Source organism: Coregonus clupeaformis, chromosome 30, assembly GCF_020615455.1.
Source record: "Coregonus clupeaformis isolate EN_2021a chromosome 30, ASM2061545v1, whole genome shotgun sequence".
Classification (NCBI taxonomy): Eukaryota; Metazoa; Chordata; class Actinopteri; order Salmoniformes; family Salmonidae; genus Coregonus; species Coregonus clupeaformis.
The window spans coordinates 15638924-15659925 of record NC_059221.1 but is presented as its reverse complement, the minus strand read 5'-3'; the positions used below and the strand labels follow the sequence as shown (position 1 = coordinate 15659925).

The 21002-nt window shown below is 39.7% G+C and overlaps 1 protein-coding gene and 1 long non-coding RNA gene across 3 annotated transcripts; one reads left to right on the top strand and one right to left on the bottom strand.

Moving 5' to 3' along the window:
* The first annotated feature begins 1841 nt into the window (after nucleotides 1-1841).
* On the top strand, nucleotides 1842-16595 carry LOC121545795. Its single transcript, XR_005996297.2, has 4 exons — nucleotides 1842-2102; nucleotides 13831-13919; nucleotides 14136-14198; nucleotides 16464-16595. It is a non-coding gene; the product is annotated as an uncharacterized LOC121545795 (long non-coding RNA).
* On the bottom strand, nucleotides 16418-19361 carry LOC121545793 (peptidase inhibitor R3HDML-like). 2 transcript variants are annotated; one of them, XM_041856629.1, is made up of 5 exons: nucleotides 18918-19361; nucleotides 17878-18225; nucleotides 17428-17546; nucleotides 17146-17248; nucleotides 16418-16921 (listed from the first exon to the last, which is right to left on the bottom strand). In XM_041856629.1, exons 1-5 carry the CDS (start codon nucleotides 18921-18923, stop codon nucleotides 16802-16804), a joined length of 696 nt encoding a protein of 231 aa, XP_041712563.1. In that variant the 5' UTR covers nucleotides 18924-19361; the 3' UTR covers nucleotides 16418-16801. The 2 variants fall into 2 exon arrangements, with proteins under 2 accessions (XP_041712563.1, XP_041712562.1); XM_041856628.1 differs by having other exon boundaries at nucleotides 16835-17248.
* Nucleotides 19362-21002: the final 1641 nt, after the last annotated feature.

Sequence of the window (21002 nt, the reverse complement as noted above, 5' to 3'; positions counted from 1 at the left end):
TCATGAAGCACTTCGGCTGAGTTCCAAACAGCACTCTATTCCCTATACAGTGCACTCTCTTGACCAGGGCCCATAGAGCTCTGGTCAAAAGTACTGCACAAGGGAATAGGGTGCCATTTGGGTCACATACAAAGACTCTGTTGGAACGCCCCCTAAGTGCCCATATTTGCTCAGTCACCACGGCAGTAATGATGGTGAAGAACCTAGAAGGTAGCTTGAGGGAAATCTGTGTGAAGGGATGAGGGGAATGAGCCACTTAGAACAAATCTTATCTCCTTAGCCATTAAACGTCTTTGTTATCGCCAGCTCACATCTTCCTTTTCTGTGAACTCGTCCAAGAACAGTCATATACTGCTCTATAAAGTGTAATCTGCAAGGTTAAGGCTTTCGTATTCACACTCGGGCAGTGACAGACTGTTCAGGTTTAGAAAGATACTGATAGCAACTTTTTGGATCATCACCTTAAACTCACATAACTGGTCTACGTTTTTAGTAACTTTCAGTATTTTACTAATGATCATTTATGCAGATGGGAGATTTTTAACTAAATGTGGGAGTTCTGGATAATATTGATTATTTGCATGGCTTCCATATCATTTACATGATGCTAACAGGATTCCATGTCATAGTATGCTAAATATAATCTTCAATGATAATATATCATCTTAGTATAACTATATGATCTGTCATGCTTTTTCAAATATGGAGAGTGCTATTATATGAGGTTGTATGTTTAACAATAGTTCCTGTTAACCTGTATGTCGTACATTCCCACGGCACACAAACAGCAACGATGGGATGGGCAGAGCAGGGGGTTATCATAGAGCAGCCAAAGTAGCCTCCTGAGTACCTTATCACAGAGTAATCAGAGAAGCCTGCTGATTTAACTAGTTCACTTTAACCTGTTTTAACCTGCACTGGGCACAGACCTAACACAACAGTCAGAAGACTAGACCTTTAGCAGTAACATGCAGTCCATAAAACGGCCAAAGTGAAATGTATTCTAGACAAATAGTTTATTTCTGTGGAACACACAGAAAAATGTATTCAACAAGGTTATTCAAAAATATTTATGAAGGGTTAACATGACATAACATGTTCCCTCACGCTCCCTTTTGACACAGGCAGTCCTCGTTACACACATACACTACCGTTCAAAAGTTTGGGGTCACTTAGAAATGTCCTTGTTTTTGAAAGAAAAGCAATTTTTTTGTCCATTAAAATAACATCAAATTGATCAGAAATACAGTGTAGACATTGTTAATGTTGTAAATGGCTGATGCTCCAGATACTCAACTAGTCTCAAGAAGGCCAGTTTTGTTGCTTCTTTAATCAGCACAACAGTTTTCAGCTGTGCTAACATAATTGCAAAATGGTTTTCTAATGATCAATTAGCCTTTTAAAATGATAAACTTGGATTAGCAAACACAACGTGCCATTGGAACACAGGACTGATGGTTGCTGATAATGGGCCTCTGTACGCCTATGTAGATATTCCATAAAAAATCAGCCGTTTCCAGCTACAATAGCCATTTACAACATTAACAATGTCTACACTGTATTTCTGATCCATTTGATGTTATTTTAATAGACAAAAAAATTGCATTTCTTTCGAAAACAAGGACATTTCTAAGTGACCCCAAACTTTTGAACGGTAGTGTATGAAGTAACCATGTTCATCTGTGTATGACGTGTGTATGGAAGTCCTGTCAAGTCAGTCTTATAATCAGTCACCGAAACAGCCCGGGGCTAAAAGTCAAAGGACTGACTGCAGCTGAGACCTGATGTAACACTAGTGTGATTCTCCCCTTTGAAACTAACTTCAAACTCCAGTTTGTGAACAAAGTCCTGTCTGTCTTCTGAATAGGAATCTGAATAGTCCGACCACTGACCAAACTCCATTTGTTAACCACTGCCTATTTGTACCTTCCACTGAATGACTCTTTTTCATTCCACACGTTCGATCCCAATGGAAAGAGCTAGTGGGGGAAAAAAACAAATAACTGGAGGCAACAACTGGGGGGAAACCAAGAGTCAATGATATTTGGAATATACTATATGGGAACATATTATTTTTAGGAGAGCTTCAGCGCAGGGAAAATGTAAGTGTTTATGATGTGTGTACGATACAGTGCTGTAGATATTGATAAGAAGAGTGAGAACAAGGAGGCAATGTGCTTGTTGCAGCATATTTTAGGCCTGCTCTGTCTGTCTTTGTGTTAGATGTAGGAGATATGATGTGAGTAGTAGTAGTGTCATGGCAGGCGAAGACCATGTCAACAGATGATAACTATCTGCAAATCACACATCTTGTGCAACTACAAGCCCCTTTGGCTGACCAGTAGGATTATCACTGTGTCTGTACTGTTGGAAAATTGTTGACTGCATGTCTTCATGTTGACATTGGTTGAAATGATTCATATATTTGCTGTTTTGATTGAAATGTTATGTTTACCAGTGAAAGTAACATTGTTGACTTGATTCTCCTCCCCTCTGTTTTAGCTAGCACTGACCAACACATATACCTCTTGTGTCTTGTTTGTTAAAACAGATGTCAGTAAAGAAAAAGTTCATTTTTCCAGATAAGCTGAGGTGAAATCAATGTTTTGACTCAAAATAATTTTGTGCAAATGTCTGGAACAACATTGAAGCTAAAACTTGAAGTGGTAGTAGACTCTCAGAGCCTACACTGTAGGAACATGTTACTTACACTCTTTTCAATGTGCCTTTATTTTTAGACTGCTTTTAGTCTGCCACCTCAGGTTGGAGTAGAGAACAACAGAGAGTTATGATTGTGGCACCAATAGTCGACTTCAGAGATTTGAACGTCTATAATTTGGTCCAGAGCTTTATCATTGATTCAGGTACAGGGGAGGAAGCCACAATCAAAATAATGCTATGTAGGCCTAGTGCTATCCACATGATAGACCTTTCAATTACTCATAAAATTCACAAACTTGAAGTACTCAAAGCCTCCTTGTGAATTTACAGCAAGAAAAAGTGAAAATCCATACATCTTCAAATGAAAAACAACTGAGATTGTTAAAATAGTTATCTGAAACAACTGAAAAGTTATCATAGTCCTGACCCATGACTGTTTGTTCTTAGGGTAATGATAAACTACTAGGGTCTAATTTTGCTCAGCCCCCATAACCCCAAAATTATTGGGCAATAAAGACATTTGCAAATAGAGGTTAAAATTAGCTAGGAATTGAGAAAGATTATTCTTTGCTCACAGTCCCACACTCCAATTTACCACAGAGAAATTCTATTTGTTTGTCACTGGAAATCTCTAAACAATACACAGACTCATATTATTGTAAAAGTAAGGTTTAGACTTTCACTAGGTAATCATTCTCTACAAAAGAAAACATTTATAACAGTTGCAGTTATAAAACTTGTGAGGGAATATTCTTCACTGTAGATAACTTTCAACAATCAAGGATTTTACATATAAAATGTAGACTACCGTCTATATGCAAAACTTCAGAAACTAAAACTTAGACTACCATTGGAATATTTTCTTACACATCCACCCCTAGTGGTTTTTTCCACCATGCGAGAGGAAAACTCAAGTAGCCCCATGTCTGTACACTAAATAAGTAAACAATTGCATCAATAAACATTTAGCCCGATGCTCCACGTAAATCAATCACAGTGTCTTGATAAAGCCCTTTAATCATTAACTGCTGTTTTGCTGAGAATTCATTTTGCCTCCTCCTAGCTCAATCCTATCTGTCAGCACACTGCTGCCGTGACCAGTTATCTCTGTCTGCTGTAATAGGCTCTTCTGTCATCAACCAATCAATAGTCATTTGACCTCATGATCAGGAAGGAATCACAAGATACTATAAGAGAAGGAATTCAACCATATCCTTAATCGTCACAAGAATTGTTTTAAAATAAACAAATACGTAGCAGCAGAAGCTAGACAGCAACGGACATTGGTGCCTCTTTCATAAACTCTGCTATTTGCCTTCTATATAATCTTATAGGACAGTTTCAATATTCAAACAAACTCATTGGCACCAGTATGACAGTTCATCACCCTTCCACCTATATTCGACTGACTGAGCTTGATGAACAGTTCAACTCTATTGGGAGTTGAAAGAGCAGGCCTAATGATGAGAAGGCCTAATGTAGGCCTAATGATGAGGTAGATGTCACAGGCTGACCCGTATGATACAAGCATTTCGCTACAGCCACAATAATATCTGCTAAACATGTGTATGTGACCAATCAAATTTGATTGGATTTTTTTGATTTTGATAATAGGGAAGAGAATCACTGGGTTGCAGTGTCACCTTGTGGACAAAATATGCAGTATCCTATGATTTTTGTAGGTGATAGTTGCCCAAAAATACAACTTTGTGGGTGACTTTCAATTTTCAGAGCAAATTAATTAATCGGCTGTTTTCACAATTTTGTATGAATAATCTCAACATAGAAGGTAAACTGATACACAGCAACAATAATACACTGTATAACTGTACCTTTTACATTACCAATATGGTATCACCACATCAATAAGTATGGATCTATAATAATGTGTCCATTTTCAGACACAGATCAAATGATAAAATCAGAATGTGTTAATTCAACTAATGAACAACACAAAGCTTCGTTCTGTGAGCAGTCCGTCCGCCGCTTTACTTCGACTGCTCTTGGAATATAGTCCCATGGTTTGAAACGTAAACAAACAACCAAGTTGCTTGTTGTGTGGTGGAGTTAATCTACTGTACGCACTAATGAAATTCCTCTCCCTGTATCCATCAGCTATGTAAAAGTATGTGTAACAGGTCATATGGTCAATATCTGTTGTACGGTTGTATTCTGAAAGTCATAGTGCTACGGTACTACAGTTATAGCACAACAGTTATAGAACTACAGAATACCTCCCTGTTACATGTGTTCCTGACTGTACCTGGAGTGGTGAGGTGACCGTGCAGTGTCCCATGCTTCTCTCCATACATCCTCCTGACTGTGGATAGCTGAGCCCTGACAGTGACCAGGCCCAGTGACCAGACCGTAGGCCAATCAGCCTCTCTCTCCCCTTTCACTGGGAGCACGCTGCAGTGCTCACCCAGGCCCGGCCCGGCCTGAGCAGAGTGAGGGTGAAAGAGTGTGTGTGGGAGTGTGTGTGTGAGGGACGGAGAGCTAGGGGGATGTAGCCGGTGGGGATGTAGGGCCGTAAACTTTCTAAGCCACTTACCCAGAGTGTGTGTGTGTGTGTGTGTGTGTGTGTGTGTGTGTGTGTGTGTGTGTGTGTGTGTGTGTGTGTGTGTGTGTGTGTGTGTGTGTGTGTGTGTGTGTGTGTGTGTGTGTGTGTGTGTGTGTGTGGACGTCTTTAACTATTCTTGTGGGGACCACAAGAATAGTAAACGAACAACAATTTGACCGACTGGGGACATTTTGTTAGTCCCCACGAGGTCAAATGCTATTTCTAGGGGGTTTAGGGTTAAGGTTAGAATTAGTGGTTTGGTTAGAATTACGTTAATGGTTAGGGTTAGTTTTAGGGTTAGGGTTAGGAGCTAGGGTTAGGTTTAGGGTTAGGGTTAGGGTTAGGGTTAGGGTTAGGGTTAGGGTTAAGGTTAGGGTTAGGGTAAGGGTAAGAGTACAGGTTAGGTTTAGGGAAAATACGATTTTGTGTGTGGTGTGGTGTGTGTGTGTGTGTGTGTGTGTGTGTGTGTGTGTGTGTGTGTGTGTGTGTGTGTGTGTGTGTGTGTGTGTGTGTGTGTGTGTGGGCCAGGGGCTGTAGCAGCCGGGATAATCCTATAATGCCTGGCACAATGAGATTTGATTGGAGTCTTGAACACTGGGCTTCATAGTGTCAAGTGTATTGAGTGTGTAATAGCCTCGTCAACGCACACTGCTAATGGGGAGCACTACTTACCTGGGTTTAACACTAAAACACATCTAAATGTAAATATGTCTGCAACTTTGTGTGCTGCTATTTTGGCCAGGTCTCTCTTGCGAAAGAGATTGTTAATCTCAATGAGACTCATTTTGTAAAATAAAGGTAAAATAAACAGAAATAAATAAAAACATCTAGACCGTGTTAACTCATTATATGAGTTGAGCCCAGGTCTTGAAAAAGAGATGCCAATCTCAATGTGACTTCTATGGTTAAATAAAGGATCAATAAAACATATATATGAGGAGGAAAAGTTCTAGCATGTAGCCTATCCAAGCAAAGAGAGCTGTCATGAAATAGCTGAAGAATGACAAATGAGATGGTTTAGAGATGATGAATAGAGAGAAACAGGATTTGTCTGTCTGTGACCTAAAGCATTCATCTACTGCCCCAGATTAGAAAACTCTCTCCACCTTAGAACTGGGTTGAGCCCAAGGTGTCTCTTTCCAAAAATTCTTCACTTGCATTCACATCCTATCAGTCTCGTTAGAGAGATTTGTTTTTATTTTGATTGATGACAGTGTGTACTACTGTAAACTGAAGTGATTGACACTATCAGCATTCACAAGCACTGCCTCTTAGCAGACAACAATGTGTTTATGGGTCATACTGTATGTATGGCCTGTATGCCAAACCTTATTCTGACTGACAGTAAACATACAGAAATGGCAGATTGCACCCAGTCCTAAGCAATAGAGAGGTGAATTATATTGCATTCCACTCACTTTGTTTATATGTTAGCAAAGGGGAGGGTTGGCCTGTTGTTGACTTTAGTTGCTTTAGTTCATTCTATTCCTGTCACTGATAGGGCAGAGAGATGACTGGTTTGGCCAATCAGGGCCCACCACAAAGTCATTCAGTATTTTGGGTAAACAGATCCGTTCGCTGAAGGGCTGTTCTATGGCTTTTGTTGTGTTTACATTTGCCAACTGATTCTGCAAGCATAAGAGCACCAGTAGTAGTTTGTCCAAGTTGTGACGGTTGAGCAATTAATCTCAATATATGACCTGAAGCTAAGTGAAATATTCAGTGCATTCGGAAAGTATTCAGACCCCTTGACTTTTTCCACATTTTGTTACGTTACAGCCTTATTCTAAAATTGATTAAATTGTTTTCAGTCTACACACAATATCCCATAATGAGAAAGCAAAAACAGGTTTTTAGAAAGGTTTGCAAATGTATAAAAAATTAAAAACTGAAATATTTTACATAAGTATTCAGACCCTTTCCTCAGTACTTTGTTGAAGCACCTTTGGCAGCGATTATAGCCTTGAGTCTTCTTGGGTATGACGGTACAAGCTTGGTACACCTGTATTTGGGGAGTTTCTCCCATTCTTCTCTGCAGATCCTCTCAAGCACTGTCAGGTTGGATGTGGAGCGTCGCTGCACAGCTATTTTCAGGTCTCTCCAGAGATGTTCGATCAGGTTCAAGTCCGGGCTCTGGCTGGGCCACTCAAGGACATTCAGAGACTTGTCCCGAAGCCACTTGTGCGTTGTCTTGGCTGTGTGCTTAGGGTCGTCGTCCTATTGGAAGGTGAACCTTCGCCCCAGTCTGAGGTCCTAAGCGCTCTGGAGCAAGTTTTCATCAAGGATCTCTCTGTACTTTGCTCCATTAATCTTTCCCTCGATCCTGACTAGTCTCCCAGTCCCTGCCACTGAAAAACATCCCCACAGCATGATGCTGCCACCACCATGGTTCACTATAGGGATGGTGCCAGGTTTCCTCCAGACGGGACGCTTGGCATTCAGGCCAAAGAGTTCAATCTTGGTTTCATCAGACCAGAGAATCTTGTTTCTCATGGTCTGAGAGTCTTTAGGTGCCGTTTGGCAAACTCGAAGTGGGCTGTCATGTTCCTTTTACTGAGGATTGGCTTCCGTCTGGCTACTTTATCATAAAGGCCTGATTGGTGGAGTACTGCAGAGATAGTTGTCCTTCTGGAAGGTTCTCCCATCTCCACAGAAGAACTCTGGAGCTCTGTCAGATTGACTATCGGGTTCTTGGTCACCTCTCTGACCAAGGCCCTTCTCCCCCGATTGCTCAGTTTGGCCGGGCGACCAACTCAAGGAAGAGTCTTGGTGGTTCCCAACTTCTTCCATTTAAGAATGATGGAGGCCACTGTGTTCTTGGGGACCTTCAATGCTGCAGGAAATGTTTGGAACCCTTCCCCAGAGCTGTACCTCAACACAATCCTGTCTTGAAGCTCTATCGACAATTCCTTCGACCTCATGGATAGTTTTTTGCTCTGACGTGCACTGTCCACTGTGGGACCTTATATAGACAGGTGTGTGCCTTTCCAAATCATGTCCAATCAATTGAATTTACCACAGGTGGACTCCAATCAAGTTGTAGAAACATCTCAATGATGATTAAAGGAAACAGGATGCACCTGAGCTACATTTTGAGTCTCATAGCAAAGGGTCTGAATACTTATGTAAATCAGGTATTTCTGTTTTTATTTTTAATACATTTGCAAAAATGTGTCATTATGGGGTATTGTGTGTAGATTGATGAGGGAAAAAAAACAATTTAATCAATTTTAGAATAAGACTAACGTAACAAAATATGGAAAAAGTCAAGGGGTCTGAATACTTTCTGAAGGCAATGTACATTTGAATTTTACACTGAACACATTGTATGGTGGCTTGTTGCCTCAGGCAGCAGTAAGATCGGCTTGAGAGGAGGGATCATAAATGACAAGAAAACCCTCCATCTTCGCTGTTTGTTATTGTTATGTGGCTGTTGATAACTGTTTATAATGTTGATATGACTGTTGATGAGGGACTAGCACACGAAACATGGGACCAACACTTTGCATGTTGCGTTTCTATTTTTGTTCAGTATATTTAGGCTTGCCATAACAAAGGGGTTGAATACTTATTGACTCAAGACATTTCAGCTTTTCATTTGTAATTCATTTATAAAAATGTAGACAAACATACAGTTGAAGTCGGAAGTTTCCATACACTTAGGTTGGAGTCATTAAAACCTGTTTTTCAACCACTCCACAAATTTCTTGTTAACAAATGATCGTTTTGGCAAGTCGGTTAGGACATCTACTTTGTGCATGACACAAGTAATTTCTCCAACAATTGTTTACAGACAGATTATTTCACTTATAATTCACTGTATCACAATTCTAGTGGGTCAGAAGTTTACATACACTAAGTTGACTGTGCCTTTAAACAGCTTGGAAAATTCCAGAAAATGATGTCATGGCTTTAGAATCTTCTGATAGGCTAATTGACATAATTTGAGTCAATTGGAGGTGTACCTGTGGATGTATTTCAAGGCCTACGTTCAAACTCGGTGCCTCTTTGCTTGACATCATGGGAAAATCAAAAGAAATCAGCCAAGACCTCAGAGAGAAATGTGTAGACCTCCACAAGTCTGGTTCATCCTTGGGAGCAATTTCCAAACGCCTGAAGGTACCACGTTCATCTGTACAAACAATAGTACGCAAGTATAAACACCATGGGACCGCGCAGCCGGCATACCGCTCAGGAAGGAGACGCGTTCTGTCTCCTAGAGATGAATGTACTTTGGTGCGAAAAATGCAAATCAATCCCAGAACAACAGCAAAGGACCTTGTGAAGATGTTGGAGGAAACTGGTACAAAAGTATCTATATCCACAGTAAAACGAGTCCTATATCGACATAACCTGAAAGGCCGCTCAGCAAGGAAGAAGCCACTGCTCCAAAACTGCCATAAAAAAGCCAGACTACGGTTTTCAACTGCACATGGGGACAAAGATCGTACTTTTTGGAGAAATGTCCAATGGTCTGATGAAACAAAAATAGAACTGTTTGGCCACAATGACCATTGTTATGTTTGGAGGAAAAAGGGTGGGCTTGCAAGCCGAACAACACCATCCCAACCGTGAAGCACGGGGGTGGCAGCATCATGCTGTGGGGGTACTTTGCTGCAGGAGGGACTGGTGCACTTCACAAAATAGATGGCATCATGAGGAAGGATAATTATGTGGATATATTGATGCAACATCTCAAGACATCAGTCAGGAAGTTAAAGCTTGGTCGCAAATGGGTCTTCCAAATAGACAATGACCCCAAGCATACTTCCAAAGTTGTGGCAAAATGGCTTAAGGACAACAAAGTCAAGGTATTGGAGTGGCCATCACAAAGCCCTGACCTCAGTCCTATATAAAATGTGTGGGCAGAACTGAAAAAATTTGTGCGAGCAAGGAGGCCTACAAACCTGGCTCAGTTACACCAGCTCTGTCAGGAGGAATGGGCCAAAATTCACCCAGCTTATTGTGGGAAGCTTGTGGAAGGCTACCCGAAACGTTTGACCCAAGTTAAACAATTTAAAGGCAATGCTACCAAATACTAATTGAGTGTATGTAAACATCTGACCCACTGGGAATGTGATGAAAGAAATAAAAGCTGAAATAAATCATTCTCTCTACTATTATTCTGACATTTCACATTCTTAAAATAAAGTGGTGATCCTAACTGACCTAAGACAGGGAATTTTTACTAGGATTAAATGTCAGGAATTGTGAAAAACTGAGTTTAAATGTATTTGGCTAAGGTGTATATAAACTTCTGACTTCAACTGTATATATACAGTACCAGTCAAAAGTTTGGACACACCTACTCATTCAAGGGTTTTTCTTTATTTTTACTATTCTCTACATTGTAGAATAATAGTGTGAAGACATCAAAACTATGAAATAACACATACGGAATCATGTAGTAACCAAAAAAGTGTTAAACAAATCAAAATATATTTTATATTTGAGATTCTTCAAATAGCCACCCTTTGCCTTGATGACAGCTTTGCACACTCTTGATATTTTCTCAACCAGCTTCACCTGGAATGCTTTTCCAACAGTCTTGAAGGAGTTCCCACATATGCTGAGCACTTGTTGGCTGCTTTTCCTTCACTCTGCGGTCCGACTCATCCTAAACCATCTCAATTGGGTTGAGGTCAGGGGATTGTGGAGGCCAGGTCATCTGATGCAGCACTCCATCACTCTCCTTCTTGGTAAAATAGCCCTTACACAGCCTGGAGGTATGTTGGGTCATTGTCCTGTTGAAAAACAAATGATAATCCCACTAAGCCCAAACCAGAATGCTGTGGTAGCCATGTTGGTTAAGTGTGCCTTGAATTCTAAATAAATCACAGACAGTGTCACCAGCAAAGCACTCCCACACCATCACACCTCCTCCTCAATGCTTCACGGTGGGAACCACACATGCAAAGATCATCCGTTCACCTACTCTGCGTCTCACAAAGACACAGTGGTTGGAACCAAAAATCTAAAATGTGGATTCATCAGACCAAAGGACAGATTTCCACCGGTCTAATGTCCATTGCTCATGTTTCTTGGCCCAAGCAACTCTTCTTCTATTTGGTTCCTTTAGTAGTGGTTTCTTTGCAGCAATTTGACAATGAAGGCCTGATTCACGCTGTTTCCTCTGAACAGTTGATGTTGAGGTGTGTTGGTTTTTTTAACTCTGTGTAGCATTTATTTGGGCTGCAATCTGAGGTGCAGTTAACTTTAATGAACTCATCCTCTGCAGAAGAGGTAACTCTGGGTCTTCCTTTCCTGTGGCGGTCCTCATGAGAGCCAGTTTCATCATAGCGCTTGATAGTTTTTGCGACTGCACTTGAAGAATCTTTCAAAGTTCTTGAAATGTTCCGGATTGACTGACCTTCATGTCTTAAAGTAATGATGGACTGTCGTTTCTCTTTGCTTATTTGAGCTGTTCTTGCCATAATATGGACTTCGTATTTTACCAAATATGGATTTCTTCTGTATACCACCCCTACCTTGTCACAACTCAACTGATTGCCTCAAACGCATTAAGAAGGAAAGAAATTCCACAAATTAACTTTTAACAAGGCACACCTGTTAATTGAAATGCATTCCAGGTGACTACCTCATGAAGCTGGTTGAGATAATGCCAAGAGTGTGCAAAGCTGTCATCAAGGCAAAGGGTGGCTACTTTGAAGAATCTCAAATATAAAATATATTTAGATTTGTTGAACACTTTTTTGGTTACTATATGATTCCATATTTGTTATTACATAGTTTTGATGTCTTCACTATTATTCTGCAATGTAAAAAATAGTAAAAATAAAGAAAAACCCTGGAATGAGTAGGTGTGTCCAAACTTTTGACTGGTACTGTATATACAGAATAAACACATTTTGAATTGCATACCTACAGTAGAAAAGAGGGGAATATCTTCTTTCTAATTATGTGAACTTTATTTCTCAACTTCTAATATTGATCAAATTACATTCATTGGAGCTAATTACACTCACTGGAGTAAATAACATAGGCTTTGAAAAAGTACCAGTAGTGGCAAGTGATGCTGACTTGGACATACATTTTTGCCAACACATTGCTTACCATTGTTTAACCAGCTAAACAGCTGCTATTAGCGAATATATTTGTAGTAGGGCTGGCACAATTATTGTATAATAGTCGTCATAATCGTCTTAATACATTCATTTTAGGAGAAGGGGGGATTCAACTTTATATTCAAGTAGATATAGTTTACCCAATAGCAGTTTTTCATTTTTACATGAAGTGGGTAAAGTAATCATTTTACGAGCAGAACGGCACCGTTGGGAGGAGAAGCTTCATTTCCAAAAGTTCTAAGCGTTCAAAACCATTTTTTTTTTGAGACTGGTGTTACCAAAGCTGTGTTTTATTAATTAAGTACTGTATGTCGTAATTGTATTCAGTAGGTATGTATTTCAAAGATGCATTATGATGCATTACAAGCTGAAAACATAAAAATAAATAACACAATTATGACAGAAACTGACCATTTGCATGACAATTCATCATTACCCCAAATTCCATTATCATCACAGCCCTAGTTTCGAGTTACCTTTCTAGCTAATTGGCGATCTTAGAGTTTACACTTCTTCCAGTTAGAATGTGGGGAGGTCAAAATAATGAAAAACGATCTACCAAATCTATTCATTTTGAAATGTTGATTACTTGTCCTTGCCATTATAATTCACCGGAAGATAAGACAACATGATGGGAGTCCCTGGGTCGCAAGTTTGCCTGGGAGGGGGTCCCTGGGCAAGAAAAGGCTGAAGACACTGCTGTAGGGAATAAGGTGCAGCCCAGGTAATGTCCACCAGGGAAAAGAACTCATAACTGCAGGTCATGCCTGTGACATGCTAATGTCATTATTCATAAATCTCCTGATGCATGAGAGACATTATGTCAGCACTATTTCAAATTAGGGGGAGTGACCTCATCAAACATTGTGATTTGCAGCATTCTTATGTCTGCACAAAGAAACATAGTATAAAGATATACAGTCTGGATAAGAGCGTCTGCTAAATGACTAAAATGAAAATGTAAAAGTATATAAAACCAGAACGAACCCAACAGTTTTGAATAAACAATGATGCTACTCTTGTGTGCCCTTCTTAGGGCAACTAATATACCCAGTTTGGTTGGGGAGTTTTACATCTCCCCGAGTCATATGTAAATCATACGATGTGTGGTGAATGACATAATGAAAACCAACCCCAAGCCATTTACACAGTACACTCCTGAAAAGGCATGTTTTGGCAACTTTGTAGTGTAACTGGATCATGCAGAGGTTGCTAATGTAGTTGGATGCTTTTCCAGTTTTACCCAGGTGGTTCCCATGTGTTTTTCAGGTGAAAGCCCAGTGTTTCAGTCTGCTCTTCTTCACACCTTTCTACTATCCTGGCAATGATTCCATTCTGATTCACTCTGACTCAGTCTTTAACAATCATCAAATACAATCAACTGCCTATAGTGGGTCTTTATTCATATCATTCTACTCTCTAGCTCCCCAGGCTCATATCAGTCTGAATGGTGTCTCATCAGTCAGTCTCAGCTTATTATGGGGCCCTTTTTAACAACCTTCATATCTTCTCCACACCTCCTAGATTGCAGTCGTGTCAAAAACACAGACACAAATGGCGATTATATTTTCTACATTGAATGGACCTGCCTGCCAAAAGAGAAACCCTCTGCAGTGAGTATTGCAAACCACAGTTTAAACAATGTCAACAGCTGGTGTGAGCTCCACCATATGCACCGAAACCGTGAGATGATAAAAGAAACTGTGTACTCACCATCAGTGAATGGAATCTCCATGGTTGTACTGACTTGTGAGTTTACATTGACCATCTCCTCCCCCTGTTTCTTTCAAATGTATCTTTCTTTTTCTCCTGTATTCCTCAATTTCTAGGGTTTCAAATATGGAAGTTAGCGCCCGCCTGCGTTATAGTGAGAAAGGTGGTGTTGATGCAAGGTAAGGCCCCAGCCGTAGGTAGGTAGGTACTCCTAGCTGTTATCTTATTGATTTTCCTAATCTGGGCAAATGTGGGTGGAGAGGTTAAACAGTAACCAGGCTCGTATAGAGACCAGATCTATATGACAGGCAGCTGTCGCTATAGCAACTAGATGATAGAAGCTCAAACACTGTCTGTAGACAAGTTATGTATTTTTTCTTTATTCAATATCCAAACATTTTATTAGTGTGCATTGAGTAAAGGAAGTTAGGAAGAATGGGAGACTGCATTTGTTCAACCACCCCCTAGGAAGGGGGAAGGCGGAGAGAGGGACATGAAAGAGAAAGCTGGATTGGAGCATGTACAGAGGGTGTTACCTCACCACCTCAGATGCTGAGTGTGAATGAAGTTAATGTCTTGGTTGAAAAAACAAATCATCCGTCCAGGTTATGCAATGCACAGACAAACACTGCACAAATACATTATGATACAAATATCCCTGTGGATAGCAGCAAGTTGACAACATGTACAGGCTTCACACTGATATTATTTCAAAATAGTGCATTTGCTTCCCTTGTGGGAACTTTCACTTTTGGTTGCATGTATGGATCGGTTGCTGTCCTGAAAAGGAGTTTCCCATGTTGCTGTCCTGAAAATGAGTTTTCCCACGGAATCAGATGTCCTCTGAAAACATTGAAATATTTATTGATTGAGTATGTGTCATATAATTTCACTCCTCAACAATATTTTATGAGCATGAACATGTAAAGAGGAATGATGCATGCAGTGCATATTCATCAAACTGACATTTGTGACACAGACTACGTGGTAGAATATTTGGATTAATATGAACCATTGTGGCCATTAAATAATAGATACAAATCACTTTATATTTGCCTCCCAGTTTCTCATTGTTAATGGCTATGAACCAATTGAATTGTATAGTTCCGGAGGGTCCACTGCGCAGATTTCCCTGTAATTATGACCATAAAAGCCTCATTAGTCCAGTTTTATAGCAGAGATGGACTCTCTCTCCGGATGAATATGGAGACTCAATGAGGTGGAAAAACATGACAGCAGAGCAGATCCCCTAGCCTCCCTTAGCCTCCTAGTTAAATAAGCACAGATGCAGGCCAGGAGCCATTTGAGAGAATATGCACAATATAGCCTGTCACTGTGTCCACAATGAGATAATATCTATGCTGTCATGCATACTTGAATATACTGTACATGAATTTCCATCTCACAACTGTAAAAGTAAGTAATGGGATTGATTGGCTGTTGCTAGTAACAAACGGCCATACGAAGAAAATCGGAAGAAAATCTATTAAAAGTAGTTGTCTCTTGAAGTCCTCCTTTTATGACAGATAGAGGTGAAAAACCACCCAGGAACTGTAAGGTTTATTAAAACACCCACTGCTGAGTTAAACTCTTTTCTTTTTTATTCAAAGAATGCTTGACAGTGATGTCCTTTTCAGACCAATCATGAGCTCTAATAAGTGAATGTTATAAAAGATAATTGGTCTACAACAGAACAAATAACCAACATTATCTGTCCCTAAATTTACAGTAAACAAATGTATTATACAATTTAAAAAAACTAACAAATAGAAAACAGTGAACTATAAAAGTGCTTAATTTTCAATACAAATAGTTTCGCAAAATGTCACTCAAGAGCCAAATAATCTACCAAAAACAGTGCAAACAGTTTGTGGACTTATCAAACACATTGGCATAGACCTACAAATACGTTGAACTCATCTTCTCAACATTTTCAATAAAGGACATAATCAAATGAATAAAACATAATTTCTGTCTGGTTTTAGGTAGCTGGGTTCTGTATGTTCTGGTCCCAAATGGAGCTTTGCAACCCAAGAGTTTATGTAGATTTAAGTTCATTAGGCTTATAATTAGGCTTATTTCCATGCAGAGGGGAGAATCGACATCATCATGACCGGGGATGCCTAAACATCCAGTGGATGGTGCATCAAACATTTGTTAATAATAAACACAGAAATAGTGGTACTGTAATTTAATCACTGAAACTTTTTAGTATTTTTTTGTAATTTCCAACTTTGCAAAACCAGTTATTGTTTTTTAATTTAGAAATTCTTCATTTCTCACACATCTTCTCTTGCAGTTGTTTTTTGTTGATGAGATAAATGGAATGATTCAACAGAAACAATTAATTATTTAAAGTCTTCCATTAAAACAGGGAAAATGTGACTGACGTGCAATATGTTTCTAATATCTTTTTATTTTCTTTGCTTTGGCTTTTGAACCAGCGGAGGAACACTGGTTTCTGTTACACAAACCTCCATATTTTGATGGACAGGCAGAGCATGGCTTGCCACTCTTATAGGGAGCTTCTCCAACCCAGTTCCCTCTGGAAGAACAATAAAACATGGTTAACTACTGATCTTGTTTGTTTATTTGTTTGTTTCCTTTCATTATTAAAGAATATTCATTTCAATATAAGGCTCTGATGAATTTAGCTTATACAATGAAAAAGAAACATTTTAATCTATATTGGGTATATACTATAGATTTGGCTTTTTTGTGTTCATTATAACAAGACAGCTTGCTCTTGCTATGAACAGAGAAGGATTCGTGTGTACACTACTTACTTGATAGAGTAGTTGCAAACCAGGAACACTGCTGTCCTCCAAGAGCTCCCGTACACGTTCATGTTTGAGCATTTGTTGATGGCACATCCCATCCTATTGGTATTGGCCCATACCATCTGAAACAGAAAGATGCAGTGTATCAATTTGTTGATGCAATGTGTAGTTCTCATGGTCAACATGATTAATTGCAGACAAGTTCCCACACACAGTCACCCAATTTCTTACCAATAAAAATATCAACTATACCAGCATAGTACTTATCTTCTGTAAATAGAAGACTATGGATAGAACACACCACAGTCAATACATTCACATTTAGTGCAATATCTAAGCCACACACCTGTGTATAGTGGGAACAAACTGGTCCACTGCATGTGTTGGGGTAAGAGAAGGAGTATTTCTCATCCTGCCAGGACCTCACCAGCTCAATGACTGATCGGTATCTAGGAGAAGGAAGAGACATTTCGGATTTTCACTCTCATGTTTCTTAAAATAACACCCTACTTCATATTTGACCAGATATACAGTAAGACAGTGTTCCTATAGCAGTCATTGTTGAACCAAACATTCACATAAGCAACCAGTTCTTAACATGGAAAGAAGAGGGACAGTTCAAAAGTACCTGCCAGAGTTGATGGACAGGTTTTGGCCCATATATCTCATGGTCTGTGAGGGTCCATGATCCCATATGCAGCGGGAGGCCCAGGAATCTGCGGATTTTGCCAGTTTCCCATCCCACACCTAAAGCATGGAGAGAGAGCAGCAGTTTAACACCTCTCAAATGAGGAAGGCTTTACAGATGTCCGCTGGTCCTATCTATCTAGCGTCTCTTCGCCACATTGTTTTACTTGTGTGCTCATACTTACGCAAGGTTTGACTTATTCAATAAATATACATGATTAAACAAACAAAAAAATATTTCTAAAATATCAAATCTAGCGTAGAGCAAGAACACCAAAGTTATGTTTCAGATTTGATTGAGTGTTAGTATTCCCTGCCTTAGCATGTGTCAGTCAGTCATGCATCAGTCCCTTGTTTTCCTGCCCTGGTACAGTTTATGCAGGGGCCTCACCATGATCTCCATATTGGCAGCTTGAGGGAAGACCTGGGAGCGGACACGGTTGTGATAATCCAACAAGGCATTCATTTCTCTGGAGGAGATGGCTCGCCTCTTTCGGCTACGAGGCACGTTGATGCTGATAAGATTCAGATTACTCCAGTCAGAGTCAGGGTCTGCCTCGAAGCCAGGTCTGGTTAGGTAGAGAAGGTCTGTCTGGTTGGATTTGGATACGGACAGCACAACAGCAGCGCCAGTGTAAGGCATTGACCAGAAGATGGCAGCGAAGAGGAGCTGAGCACAAGCAGCACCCATCTCTACCCTCTGGATGGGGTTCTGACAGCACAGGGTTCTAGTAGACTTCTGTTGAGTGGGGAGAGGATGGAAAGCATGTTGAATAAATATATATTTTTAAAGAGAATGTCATAAGCTACAATATTAGGAGTCAAAAGGGCTACAATTATTGGGGAGAAAGCGTCTATTAAGTCGTTTTTCTAATTCCTGTGCAAAGTGTTGAACTCTATGAACATACTTATCAATGTAGAATTAATGAATGATTATAAGTCAGAATCAAGTTTACAGAGGAGATCAAGAGAATAAAAATGTTACATTCTTAACTGAAGTTTGTTTGTAGTTAGGCAAAAAATATACAGTAGATACCGATACATAGAACCTTATATAGTGACAATATAATATATCCATATAACTATTCATATTTAATTAATATGTAAATTGTACAGTAAGAATGTTATCATGAAACTTTTCCATTTTAACACACATAGTCATGCCTAAACTGTGAAAAAAATTATAGGAAGCCTATAGCTGAAACAATATTTTTACACAAGTATCTGTAATCAATATAATAATTGAATTTGACAATTGAATTCACAATGGAAAGTTATACATGTAATATTCTCTACTAGCATCAATGAAAAAGTACAATTACCATTCTTAATGCTTAATTAATCTAAAATGTATCATAGTCTATTATATTAAATAAATAGAAAATGCCATGTACACAAAGCAGCAATGCCCCAGACCCAGACAGTACATACCTTCATCAGTTCTTCCAGCCCAGCAGAGTAGAGCAGAGTAGAGCAGCCAGCTAGGAGATGAGAAGCTCAGCAGATCCACACTTAAACACTAGCCTTTGCAAACAAGACCGTTTGACATATGTGGCAGGGAAATTGAACTGGGCCAACTCTCTCACAGGGTATCTGACGCACTCACAAGCCCTCCTGTCTTCTCCTTCTCTTTTCTCTCTCACAGGGGGTTCCTACCCAGGAGCCAGAAAACAATTTGATAGGTGATTTAGCTTTCTTAATACACTCATTATGAAAACTTCCCAGCCCTGTAAAATACACAAGAAAGATTTTCTAGTAATCATTGAATTATATATATTTATATATTCTGTTTCTATAGAATTCATTGCACATTAATATCGCTTCTTCTCTTTTATTTTCTTGTTTTGATGTATTGTTAATACTGTATTACTTGGAATTTTTTTAGCCCTGAATAATAAAGATTGTTTTTTTAAATCAACATTTGTGGTTCATCATTCCATATAGATGAACTATACAATGAGAGTTTTCCATCAAAATAATTGGGGGTTAGGGACATGTTTATTTGAGTGATATTTTATTTGAGTGCTTAGGTCTGCCTAAAGAGCCGTTTGTAATCATAGAACACATGCTTTGGCTGCCCCTCTATCTCCCCAGCTATCCCCAAGTTGTTTTAATAAAACACAATAAAACGTTTAAATAAATAAGAAGCATGCCTTCAGGGAATGAAAGGAGAGAATAATGCATATTAAGCATTAAAAGGTCCCATTTTGAAAGTCCCTGACACTGCGGAGTCAGCGTTCATCTCCAGCTGTCCTAGTGGATTCCAGGAAAGAAGGTCCCTAGAACCTCTGCCATTTGTAATATACTATACCTCTCGACTGCCATGGCACTGCCAAGGTACACAGCACCAACTGGCAAAACTCTACCAGCAGCGTGGGGTCAAAGACATCGCCAAGACACATCGCCAAGACACACCTCCTCAGTGGAGCAAATATATAATGGCAAAAGAGAGGTACAGTAACTGTCCAGTGGGAGCACTCTGATTAATTCAGTGGTATTTAGGCACTAAATCAAAAGGTTTTGATACCATATATACACATACAGTTAGCATGTCAAATGGTTACAATTGCATATTATATTTCTCTCTAGGAGACTGTCTACAGCAGGGGTGTCAAACGTCCGGCCCGTGGGCCGGATCAGGCCCGCAAACGGGTTTAATCTGGCCCGCGAGATGATTTTGTAAAGTATAAAAATGAGCTGCAATTTTTCAATAAAAGAAACTGCTGTTCCAATTGTGTCCACTGGATGGCGCAATAGCAATTGTGTTAAGCAAGCAAACTGTTTATACCGGGGCAGAGCAAATAGGTCAAGCAAGTGCAGCCAGTCCGGATGAGCTACTTTGTTTTGCCCGCGATATTTATTACGGCTTCTACTTTTAACATTATGTGCTTTGGCACCCTCATTGCCCCAATATGTCTCTGTCAAAAAAGATAAAAGTGGACGCAGAGTGCAGAGTGTTCCAAGAAAAATTGTCATCCTTCTATTTATTCACGGAATTGAATGGGAAAGCTGTATGTTTGGTGTGTTCACAGCATGTTGCAGTGCTGAAAGAATATAACCTTCGTCGCCACTATGTGAGTCTTCATGCCGACAAATATGACAACTTTCAAGGACAGCGGAGAAGAGAGAAGGTGAATGAACTGTTGGTGGGTCTGAAGAAACAGCAGTCTGTGTTTACTCACAGCCGAGACATCAGTGATGCTGCAGTGAAAGCTAGCTACCTCATTGCTAATGAAATCGCAGTGGCTTCAAAACCATTTAGTGAGGGTGAATTTGTAAAAACATGCATGATGAAGGCAGCAGAGATTGTGTGCCCTGAAAAGCACCAGGCTTTTGCAAATATCAGCCTGACAAGAAACACAGTTGCAGACAGGATTTCCGATCTTTCAGTGGATTTGGACAGCCAGTTGAAGCAAAAAGTAAAGTCATTTATTGCGTTTTCGGTTGCAATTGATGAAAGTACGGACATTACAGATGTTGCACAACTGGCCATTTTCATCCGCGGAGTTGATGACA